The sequence below is a fragment of the Oncorhynchus masou genome, chromosome 12 (assembly GCF_036934945.1).
Source record: "Oncorhynchus masou masou isolate Uvic2021 chromosome 12, UVic_Omas_1.1, whole genome shotgun sequence".
NCBI lineage: Eukaryota > Metazoa > Chordata > Actinopteri > Salmoniformes > Salmonidae > Oncorhynchus > Oncorhynchus masou.
Genome location: NC_088223.1, coordinates 13,598,379 through 13,610,529, shown reverse-complemented (window position 1 = coordinate 13,610,529; position 12,151 = coordinate 13,598,379). Strand labels below are relative to the sequence as shown.

At 43.9% G+C, this 12,151-nt stretch overlaps 1 protein-coding gene across 2 annotated transcripts in view; it reads right to left on the bottom strand.

Annotated features, from left to right (window-relative positions):
* LOC135549570 (rho family-interacting cell polarization regulator 2-like) overlaps positions 1–12,151 on the bottom strand; it is a 101,441-nt gene that overhangs the window by 33,004 nt on the left and 56,286 nt on the right. For both annotated transcript variants that reach the window (XM_064979648.1, XM_064979649.1), the window contains exons 3-6: positions 10,725–10,880; positions 8,650–8,728; positions 5,065–5,088; positions 4,709–4,762 (exon numbers count right to left, since the gene is read on the bottom strand). In XM_064979648.1, the coding sequence (XP_064835720.1) occupies positions 4,709–4,762; positions 5,065–5,088; positions 8,650–8,728; positions 10,725–10,880 (313 nt within the window). The remainder of the gene's footprint in view (positions 1–4,708; positions 4,763–5,064; positions 5,089–8,649; positions 8,729–10,724; positions 10,881–12,151) is intronic.

The following is a 12,151-nucleotide window of genomic DNA, read 5'->3' as shown; positions in this document are numbered from 1 at the left end:
GCGAAGGTTTAGTACCTCCTGGTACTAAGGCACCCTGAGGGGGGCCATTCTGTCTCCAACTGGGTAGGTCTTAGTCCAAGAGCAATTACACACACACACACACACACACACACACACACACACACACACACACACACACACACACACACACACACACACACACACACACACACACACACACACACACACACACACACACACACACCAATAACTATTTATCCATGTATAGTCCTCTTTTCAGGCTGTATTCATGTATTTTCTTCAGAAGGACAAGATAAAGAGCTGACTTCCCTCCCCCCTCCTCCCTCCCACCTGTTGCAATCACCACTTCCTGTTTAGCCCTGCGCTACTTCCTGTCAACACCCGCCGCGGGTGGTGTGTGTACACACACTGTGTGTGTGCGTGTGTGTGCGCGTGTGTACTGCAGTGTGTATTGCAAAACTCTCTGTATCACTGAGATTATAGTCCTGCACCATTAGGCTGACACACATCACGTGTGTGTTAGGAGTGTGTTGACCACTTGGCAAGGCTGACACACATCACGTGTGTGTTAGGAGTGTGTTGACCACTTGGCAGACTGATAATGAGCATGCTGTTAGAAAACATTAAAGTGAAAATCCACAAAAAAACAAACTATATTTTGGTATTGTTGTCATTAGTCCACTGTTGACATAGTCTCATAGTGTTTATTCCACTCCAAACTATCTTTTGGTATTGTTGTCATTAGTCCACTGTTGACATAGTCTCATAGTGTTTATTCCACTCCAAACTATCTTTTGGTATTGTTGTCATTAGTCCACTGTTGACATAGTCTCACAGTGTTAATTCCACTCCAAACTATCTTTTGGTATTGTTGTCATTAGTCCACTGTTGACATAGTCTCATAGTGTTTATTCCACTCCAAACTATCTTTTGGTATTGTTGTCATTAGTCCACTGTTGACATAGTCTCACAGTGTTAATTCCACTCCAAACTATCTTTTGGTATTGTTGTCATTAGTCCACTGTTGACATAGTCTCATAGTGTTTATTCCACTCCAAACTATCTTTTGGTATTGTTGTCATTAGTCCACTGTTGACATAGTCTCACAGTGTTTATTCCACTCCAAACTATATTTTGGTATTGTTGTCATTAGTCCACTGTTGACATATAGTCTCACAGTGTTTATTCCACTCCAAACTATCTTTTGGTATTGTTGTCATTAGTCCACTGTTGACATATAGTCTCACAGTGTTTTACATGTCAGCAGTCAACTTTTCAAGATATTGGGACTTTTAAGAAGCAGTGTCACCGGCCAAGTCATCCTGATGTAAAACGCATCATATATGGCAAAACGCATATAACTTCCACCTGTCAGACCTTTGTATTTAGACCAGTGCAGTGTCACCGGCCACTTCATCCTGATGGTGAGAAACTGCTGAAATGTAAAACATTTTGGGATTATATCAACAGTGGACTAATGACAAAAATAACAAAAAGATAGTATTTTGAGTGGATTTTCCCTTTAACCGTCTATAGAGTTTAAGGAAAATGAACACATGGAGCAACACAACACTTAAATGTGTATTTAATTTGAACTCCTTTTCTGCCTGTGATCTAATGAGATCAATCAGGCTGCGGATGTAGATTTAAATGATGAGGTAGGCTGTGGATGTAGATTTAAATGACGGGGTAGGCTGTGGATGTAGATTTAAATGATGAGGTAGGCTGTGGATGTAGATTTAAATGATGAGGTAGGCTGTGGATGTAGATTTAAATGATGAGGTAGGCTGTGGATGTAGATTTAAATGATGAGGTAGGCTGTGGATGTAGATTTAAATGATGAGGTAGGCTGTGGATGTAGATTTAAATGATGAGGTAGGCTGTGGATGTAGATTTAAATGATGAGGTAGGCTGTGGATGTAGATTTAAATGATGAGGTAGGCTGTGGATGTAGATTTAAATGATGAGGTAGGCTGTGGATGTAGATTTAAATGATGAGGTAGGCTGTGGATGTAGATTTAAATGATGAGGTAGGCTGTGGATGTAGATTTAAATGATGAGGTAGGCTGTGGATGTAGATTTAAATGATGAGGTAGGCTGTGGATGTAGATTTAAATGATGAGGTAGGCTGTGGATGTAGATTTAAATGATGAGGTAGGCTGTGGATGTAGATTTAATGATGAGGTAGGCTGCGGATGTAGATTTAAATGACGAGGTAGGCTGCAAATGTAGCTTTAAAGATGAGGTAGGCTGTAGATTTAAATGATGGGGTAGGCTGTGGATGTAGATTTAAATGATGAGGTAGGCTGTAGATGTAGATTTAAATGATGAGGTAGGCTGTGGATGTAAATTTAAATGATGAGGTAGGCTGTGGATTTAAATGATGAGGTAGGCTGTAGATGTAGATTTAAATGATGAAGTAAGTTGTAGATGTAGATTTAAATGATGAGGTAGGCTGTAGATGTAAATTTAAATGAGGTAGGCTGTGGATGTAGATTTAAATGATGAGGTAGGCTGTAGATGTAGATTTAAATGATGAGGTAGGCTGTGGATGTAGATTTAAATGATGAGGTAGGCTGTGGATGTAGATTTAAATGATGAGGTAGGCTGTGGATGTAGATTTAATGATGAGGTAGGCTGTGGATGTAGATTTAAATGATGAGGTTGGCTGTAGATGTAGATTTAATGATGAGGTAGGCTGCGGATGTAGATTTAAATGACGAGGTAGGCTGCAAATGTAGCTTTAAAGATGAGGTAGGCTGTAGATTTAAATGATGGGGTAGGCTGTGGATGTAGATTTAAATGATGAGGTAGGCTGTGGATGTAGATTTAAATGATGAGGTAGGCTGTAGATGTAATTCCCTGACATCATTAGTGTTTCATAGGGCAGTCAGTCCATCTGGTGATTCTCCTAGCGGAGTTCTTTACTCACATTGATCTCAGTAGATAGCTATCTGCTGACGGCTGGGCTGGGCTTGTGTTTGTGTGCGTGTGTCAGCAATCCGCCACCCAGAGCTAGGCATCAGCTGGCTGCCTACTTTAGAACACTCATGCTCCTAGCATGCATTGTCCCTTGTCCAATTAATAATACAATGCTGTCAAATTATATAAAAAAAAATACAACAAAGTCGTCTTACAACATTGGACAAAACTGTAAATGAAAAATGTTTGTGTTGTTCTTATTCAGAAAATCCCCCAGTATTCTCATAACTCCAAATTTTGTTCATTCATCACTAGCAATGACAATGTGTAATTCTTGTGTAGAAAGCACTTCTTATTAAATTCATACAATTCTCATACAGTTTACCGTTCACAGAGGGCCAAATGATTAATGAATGGAGGAGAACATTGCTAGCTGTAACAATGCTAGGTGTAACAATGCTAGGTGTAACAATGCTAGGTGTAACAATGCCAGGTGTAACATTGCGAGGTGTAACATTGCTAGGTGTAACATTGCTAGGTGTGAGGGACAACAAAACAGCAGAAGATGGTAGCGCTCAACACTAATGAATCACGCAGGCAGCACACCTCTGTTGAAAGGCCTCAGAAACATTACATAATCTGAAGTAATGAAAGAAGAGATACCTTCTGCTTTTTCAACTGAGTGTGTACGTAGAGGAGTGTGTGTAAAAAGATTTAACGTCACACTATAATTGGCTCTTCAGAAACCTTAAAGCCAACGTCTCTGTTTCCATGGTTACCTTTGGCACAGGAGCTGTTTTTGGTTTGTGTATTGTGCTGTGGTTGACTGGTGTTCGTCTGGAGGTTGGACACACAGCAGGGCTACTGGAGAGGAACCATAGAGAATCAGACGGTACATGATAGGGATGCCACCCAATCTGGCAACAACAGCGACACGGCAAGGGAGAATTCTACCCAATCTGGCAACAACAGGGACACGGCAGGGGAGAATTCTACCCAATCTGGCAACAACAGGGACACGGCAGGGGAGAATTCTACCCAATCTGGCAACAACAGGGACACGGCAGGGGAGAATTCTACCCAATCTGGCAACAACAGGGACACGGCAAGGGAGAATTCTACCCAATCTGGCAACAACAGGGACACGGCAAGGGAGAATTCTACCCAATCTGGCAACAACAGGGACACGGCAAGGGAGAATTCTACCCAATCTGGCAACAACAGGGACACGGCAAGGGAGAATTCTACCCAATCTAGCAACAACAGGGACACGGCAAGGGAGAATTCTACCCAATCTGGCAACAACAGGGACACGGCAGGGGAGAATTCTACCCTGCTCTCAGAAAATACATTTGTGACCGCAGAGGTCAAAAGGTCAAACCAGAGTAGTTGACATTAAGGGCGGTGTCCACAACACTGACAATCTATCTACAACACTGACAATCTATCTACAACACTGACAATCTATCTACAACACTGGTTGATGGTTGGAGAGTATGGTTCAGCTTTGATGGAAGGGTCCATAGCAACACTCATTAGCTGCTGTTGCTAGTGCGTGGGGAGGCTGGCTGAGCTGTCACGGAGTGTGCTGGCATGTGGGGGTGGCACAGAGGGCACAAAGAGAGGAGGAGGAAAAATGGTCGGGAGAGGGCACAGTTTTAACCCTCTCTGAAGCACTTCATGCTCTCGTAAGGCTCTCAGATGGAAGGGTTTTCACTCAGTATGCTGGCTCACAGATTGCGCTACAGCAGAATCTATCCAAGGCAGTGCAGGAACACAGTCTGCTCTGCTAGTATGGAAATACCTTGCTCATGTGAAACTCCAACCGCCTCATGTACCTCTCGATGGTTTTGATTTGCTGCAGACAGAAATAGAACAAGCTGGAGTTAAAATGTGTTGGTGTCAAGAGAAGATATTGTCAGTAAATCATGCATCTACGCCTCTAAACCATGACAGCAGTTAAAACAGAGGGTAACATGATCAAAGAGGTTAGACTTTCAGCTGAGAGGAGACTATGGTACGGTAATCTAATCCCTCCTCTGACTTTACCTGGCAGGGAACTTCATTAAACGTAAACACACACAAACACACACTTCAAAGATCCATCCCATCCCCACTCTGACAGAAAGGTTAGGCAGGCCCTACCCTCCACTCACTCACCTTGTCAAGGTCATACAGGACTCCCTGGGGGGAAAAACACGCGCGCACACACACACACACACACACACACACACACACACACACACACACACACACACACACACACACACACACACACACACACACACACACACACACACACACACACACACACACACACACACACACACACACACACACACACACGTTACTGCACAGTATATGGAGGCACAGCTCACGTCTACACAATTAAATGCAAAGCATATTGCGGTTGTCTGACATCAAAAGGAATATGATTTCTATTAAAACAGCCTCCTCTCATGGAGAAGCTGTCTTCAGCTGAAATGTGTTTGTTCTGTGACTAGCGTAGTGCTACCAGCTTCAGAACCCAGGTGAGAGGCATCTTGTGTGGAATGTCACGATGATGAAACAACACCATTATCATTAACAACATTATCATCAGACTAATTAGAATGAGGAGACATGAGGTTCGCTAGCAGTGTTAATCAACCCAGGCCTCTGGGACTACTGTTTCCCATATCGGATCCCAACACTAGCATATCTGATTCATATCATCAAGGGCTTGATTAACAGTAGACTAATCAAGGGCTTGATGAATAGTAGACTAGTTCAAGGGCTTGATGAATAGTAGACTAGTTCAAGGGCTTGATGAATAGTAGACTGGTTCAAGGGCTTGATGAATAGTAGACTAGTTCAAGGGCTTGATGAATGGTAGACTGGCCAAGGGCTTGATGAATGGTAGACTGGCCAAGGGCTTGATGAATAGTAGACTGGCCAAGGGCTTGATGAATAGTAGACTAGTTCAAGGGCTTGATGAATAGTAGACTGGTTCAAGGGCTTGATGAATAGTAGACTAGTTCAATGGCTTGATGAATAGTAGACTAGTTCAAGGGCTTGATGAATAATAGACTGGCCAAGGGCTTGATGAATAGTAGACTAGTCAAGGGCTTGATGAATAGTAGACTAGTCAAGGGCTTGATGAATAGTAGACTAGTCAAGGGCTTGATGAATAGTAGACTAGTTCAAGGGCTTGATGAATAATAGACTAGTTCAAGGGCTTGATGAATAATAGACTAGTCAAGGGCTTGATGAATAGTAGACTAGTCAAGGGCTTGATGAATAGTAGACTAGTCAAGGGCTTGATGAATAGTAGACTAGTCAAGGGCTTGATGAATAGTAGACTAGTCAAGGGCTTGATGAATAGTAGACTAGTCAAGGGCTTGATGAATAGTAGACTAGTCAAGGGCTTGATGAATAGTAGACTAGTCAAGGGCTTGATGAATAGTAGACTAGTCAAGGGCTTGATGAATAGTAGACTAGTCAAGGGCTTGATGAATAGTAGACTAATCAAGGGCTTGATGAATAGTAGACTAGTCAAGGGCTTGATGAATAGTAGACTAGTCAAGGGCTTGATGAATGGTAGACTAGTCAAGGGCTTGATGAATAGTAGACTAGTCAAGGGCTTGATGAATAGTAGACTGGCCAAGGGCTTGGTGAATAGTAGACTAGTCAAGGGCTTGATGAATAGTAGACTAGTCAAGGGCTTGATGAATAGTAGACTAGTTTAATCAGATCTGCTAGCGGTTGGATAGATCCAACATGTGAAACGACAGGTAGGTCCCTGAGGACTGGGTTGAGAACCACTATGCTATATAGAAGTGTACAGGACTGGGTTGAGAACCACTATGCTACATAGAAGTGTACAGGACTGGGTTGAGAACCACTATGCTACATAGAAGTGTATAGGACAGGTTTGAGAACCACTATGCTACATAGAAGTGTATAGGACAGGGTTGAGAACCACTATGCTACATAGAAGTGTATAGGACAGGGTTGAGAACCACTATGCTACATAGAAGTGTATAGGACAGGGTTGAGAACCACTATGCTACATAGAAGTGTATAGGACAGGGTTGAGTACCACTATGCTACATAGAAGTGTATAGGACAGGGTTGAGAACCACTATGCTACATAGAAGTATATAGGACAGGGTTGAGAACCACTATGCTACATAGAATTGTATAGGACAGGGTTGAGAACCACTATGCAACATAGAAGTGTATAGGACAGGGTTGAGAACCACTATGCTACATAGAAGTGTATAGGACAGGGTTGAGAACACCTGTGTGGCTCAGTCGGTAGAGCATGGCGCTTGCAACGCCAAGCGTCGTGGGTTCGATTCCCGCTGGGGCCACCCATATGTAAAAGTAGTGGCCCCAGCCGACTTGTAAGTCGCTTTGGACAAAAGCGTCTGCTAAATGGGATATATATATATATATGCTACATAGAAGTGTATAGGACAGGGTTGAGAACCACTATGCTACATAGAAGTGTATAGGACAGGGTTGAGAACCACTATGCTACATAGAAGTGTATTGGACAGGGTTGAGAACCACTATGCTACATAGAAGTGTATAGGACAGGGTTGAGAACCACTATGCAACATAGAAGTGTATAGGACAGGGTTGAGAACCACTATGCTACATAGAAGTGTATAGGACAGGGTTGAGAACCACTATGCTACATAGAAGTGTATAGGACAGGGTAGAGAACCACTATGCTACATAGAAGTGTATAGGACAGGGTTGAGAACCACTATGCTACATAGAAGTGTATAGGACAGGGTTGAGAACCACTATGCTACATAGAAGTGTATAGGACAGGGTTGAGAACCACTATGCTACATAGAAGTGTATAGGACAGGGTTGAGAACCACTATGCTACATAGAAGTGTATAGGACAGGGTTGAGAACCACTATGCTACATAGAAGTGTATAGGACAGGGTTGAGAACCACTATGCTACATAGAAGTGTATAGGACAGGGTTGAGAACCACTATGCTACATAGAAGTGTATAGGACAGGGTTGAGAACCACTATGCTACATAGAAGTGTATTGGACAGGGTTGAGAACCACTATGCTACATAGAAGTGTATAGGACAGGGTTGAGAACCACTATGCTACATAGAAGTGTATAGGACAGGGTTGAGAACCACTATGCCACATAGAAGTATATAGGACAGGGTTGAGAACCACTATGCTACATAGAAATGTATAGGTCAGGGTTCCCCAACTGGTGGCTCGCAGGTCATTTTATTTTGTCCCCAAGTTTTCTGAGTCCCCCTCAAAACAAAAGTTGTTTTATTTGTATTTCGTTTTTCATTGTTGGACATAAGACTGATAAAACCCCAGTAAATCAGCTCCAAATTATTTACATTTTGTAAATCTGTCCCAAGGTATTCCCACGCATAACAGATGCAAAGAAAACATGCACAACGCATATAACATAATATGTGATATAAACAAGGTTTGAAATTATGTTTTAGTCAAATATTATATCTGTCTGGGCTTTGTGCGGTCAATTTGCAGTCTACAAATGACTTGTAATTACGCTCCTGCCCCCTGACCATCTTCTCAAGAAAAAACCAGCCCGTGGCTGAATCTAGATGATGATCCCTGGTGTAGGGTCTATTATGTATTTAGGATTGACATATACTACAGTTAGTGTTAGTGTTGTTGATGACATCCTGTCTCACATCCTGTCTCACATCCTGTCTCACATCCTGTCTCACATCCTGTCTCACCAGTCTGGAATTCCTCTTCATGTCCTTCATCAGAGAGGTGAGTTTGTCCAGCCCTGTCTGGTGCACCTCCAGATACTCACTGAGGGAGAGAAAGGGGAGAGAGGGATGGAGGGGGGGGGGTAGAGGGGAGGGAGAGAGTGGGAGGAGGGAGATATGGGAGGGGGAGGGGGAGAGAGAGAGAGAGAGAGAGGGGGAGGAGAGAGAAAGAAAGTGGGAGGAGGGAGATATGGGAGGGGGAGGGAGAGAGAGAGAGAGTGGGAGGAGAGAGAGAGAGTGGGAGGAGGGAGAGAGAGAGAGAGGGGAAACGAGAAGGGGAGAGGGGAAGAGAGAAGGGGAGAGGGGAAACGAGAAGGGGAGAGGGGAAACGAGAAGGGGAGAGGGGAAGAGAGAAGGGGAGAGGGGAAACAAGAAGGGGAGAGGGGAAACAAGAAGGGGAGAGGGGAAACAAGAAGGGGAGAGGGGAAGAGAGAAGGGGAGAGGGGAAGAGAGAAGGGGAGAGGGGAAGAGAGAAGGGGAGAGGGGAAACGAGAAGGGGAGAGGGGAAGAGAGAAGGGGAGAGGGGAAACGAGAAGGGGAGAGGGGAAGAGAGAAGGGGAGAGAGAAGGGGAGAGGGGAAGAGAGAAGGGGAGAGGGGAAGAGAGAAGGGGAGAGGGGAAACGAGAAGGGGAGAGAGGAAACGAGAAGGGGAGATGGGAAACGAGAAGGGGAGAGTTGAAGAGAGAAGGGGAGAGTTGAAGAGAGAAGGGGAGAGGGGAAACGAGAAGGGGAGAGGGGAAGAGAGGGAGAGACAAAAGAAAAGGGATGAGGAGGGTGGGGGAGGAAGGGAGAGGAGAAGAGGAGGGTGGGGGAGGAAGGGAGAGGAGAAGAGGAGGGTGGGGGAGCAAGGGAGAGGAGGGGCCATAACTTACTATGCAGCTGTCAATACAGACATGTCACCAACGTTATCATATGGGCCATCTGTGTGTGTGTGTGTGTGTGTGTGTGTGTGTGTGTGTGTGTGTGTGTGTGTGTGTGTCCAAGGGATGGAAACTATGTGAGAGGCGAGGCAGCATGTTTGAGTGATGAGAGGGGAGGGGGGGGAGAATGTGTGTATTAGCAACAGCTCATATCTCCAACCCATTAGACTGCTGAACAGTTCATCAAATGGCTACCCGGAAACTTTTTTACGCTGCTGCTAATCTTTGTTTATCTATGCATAGTCACTTTACCCCTACCTACATGAAACTGCATTTTTGATGAAGGGCTTGTAAGTAAGCATTTCACAGTAAGGTCTACACCTGTGACAAATAAAATTATTTGATTTGAAAAGAGGGAGAGGAGAAATAGGTGTGTGTGTGTGTGTGTGTGTGTGTGTGTGTGTGTGTGTGTGTGTGTGTGTGTGTGTGTGTGTGTGTGTGTGTGTGTGTGTGTGCTAGGGCTGGGAAGTGTTAGGGCTGGGAATTGCCAGGAAACTCACGATATGATGTCATCACCATACTTAGGTGACAATTTTTTATAACCTTGTTTTAACTAGGCAAGCCAGTGAAGAACAAATGCTTATTTGCAATGACAGCCTACCCCGGCCAAACCCTCCCCTAACCCAGACGACGCTGTGCCAATTGTGCGCTGCCCAATGGGACTCCCAATCACGGCCGGTTGTGATACAGCCCTGGATCGAATCCGGGTCTGTAGTGAAGCCTCTAGCACTGCAGTGCCTTAGAGCGCTGTGCCACTCAGTCCCCCAGATACAATATGCATTGCAATTCTCACAATTCTCCCAAATCTATATGTATTGTGACTCGATACTGGGATTTTATTGCGTTTCGATGTTCCAAACATATTGCTCACCATACTATATGTCTAATGCCGAGGGACCAGAGAGCCATGGAAATTAAAGTGCCTAAAACAAATTGGCTCCCTATTTAAAGAGATGGAAAACAAGCTATGAAGGAGAAATACTGCAGTTTTGTTGCAGGTACAGCCAACTAATCCAAAATAATATTGTGATTTTGTTAAAATTCTATGATATATCATTCAAAAATAATATCCCAATATGTAAATGTTTTTATTTTTTCAGTGTGTGTGTGTGCGCTTACTCCAAGCCTTGTTTAAGGGCCCCATACACCTCCTCCACCCTCTCGGGCTGGGGCTCCCTGGAGCCGCTGCTGGCCTTGTGCCCTGACAGATGGGGCTTCTTGGGCTTGGACGTGGGTTTCTTCTGCACTGCGGAGTTCCCCATGAATGAGTTACACCTGGACAACACACACAGAAACAAACAAAATTGGACGGTTTTCTTTGGGTCCTCAACAAAAGAAATAGTCACAAAGGAGTTTTTTTTTTAAGTCAATACAGCCATTTTGACTACTCACTCCATATGAGTCATGCAGTTGTCTTTTCATAACAGGATACAGAAAAAGCACACACACACACATCGCCTAGCGACAGCCCAATCGCCTAGCGACAGTCCTCACGGCAACCTGGCCCCAGTATAGTAGGTGGAGGTATAGGAACCTTTTTATTTATTTATTTCACCTTTATTTAACCAGGTAGGTCAGTGGAGGATAAGTTCTCATTTACAACTGAGACCTGGCAAAGATAAAGCAAAGCAGTGCGACCAAAACAACAACACAGAGTTACACATAAACAAATGTACAGTCAATAACACAGTAGAATAAAAATCTATGTACAGTGTGTGCAAATGTAGAAGAGTAGGGAGGTAAAGCAATAAATAGGCCACAGAGGTGAAATCATTACAATGTAGCATTAAACACTGGAGTCATAGATGTGCAGATGATAATGTGCAAGTAGAGATACTGGGGTGCAAAAGAGCAAGAGGATAAGTAACAATATGGGGATGAGGTAGTCGGGTGGGCTATTTACAGATGGGCTGTGTACAGGTACAGTGATGGGTAAGCTGCTCTGACAGCTGATGCCTAAAGTTCAAGAGGGAGATATAAGACTCAAGCTTCGGTGATTTTTGCAATTTGTTCCAGTCATTGGCAGCAGAGAACTGGAAGCAAAGGCGGCCAAAGGAAGTGTTGGCTTTGGGGATGACCCGCGAAATATACCTGCTGGAGCAGGTTCTACGGGTGGGTGTTGCTAAGGTGACCATTGAGCTAAGATAAGGCGGGGCTTCAGCTAGCATAGACTTATAGATGAATTGTACTGGGGTCAGGGGTTAGTCTTCTTCAGAAGTCTACTAACTGCTCTAGTGGCGATGTGTGACATTCACATACTCTTTATACTATTATCTACCCGACAGTGAAGGGACTGGTTTGAATGAATGAGGTCCTCATGATTGACTCAAATCTCTAAGATTATGAACAAATCATGAGACAGGTTCATCTTTATACATACTAGGTTTCCAATGCAAGTGCACCTCTGTGTTTCGCTAGTAATTGTATATAATGAAGTAAGGTCAAGAGCTTTAAGAACTAGTGTGTGATGGTGTGTAGTGTAGATTACAGGAACACAGCAGTGGTATCTTCATAATGAGAAATACAGTGACTTCAGGAAGCGTTCA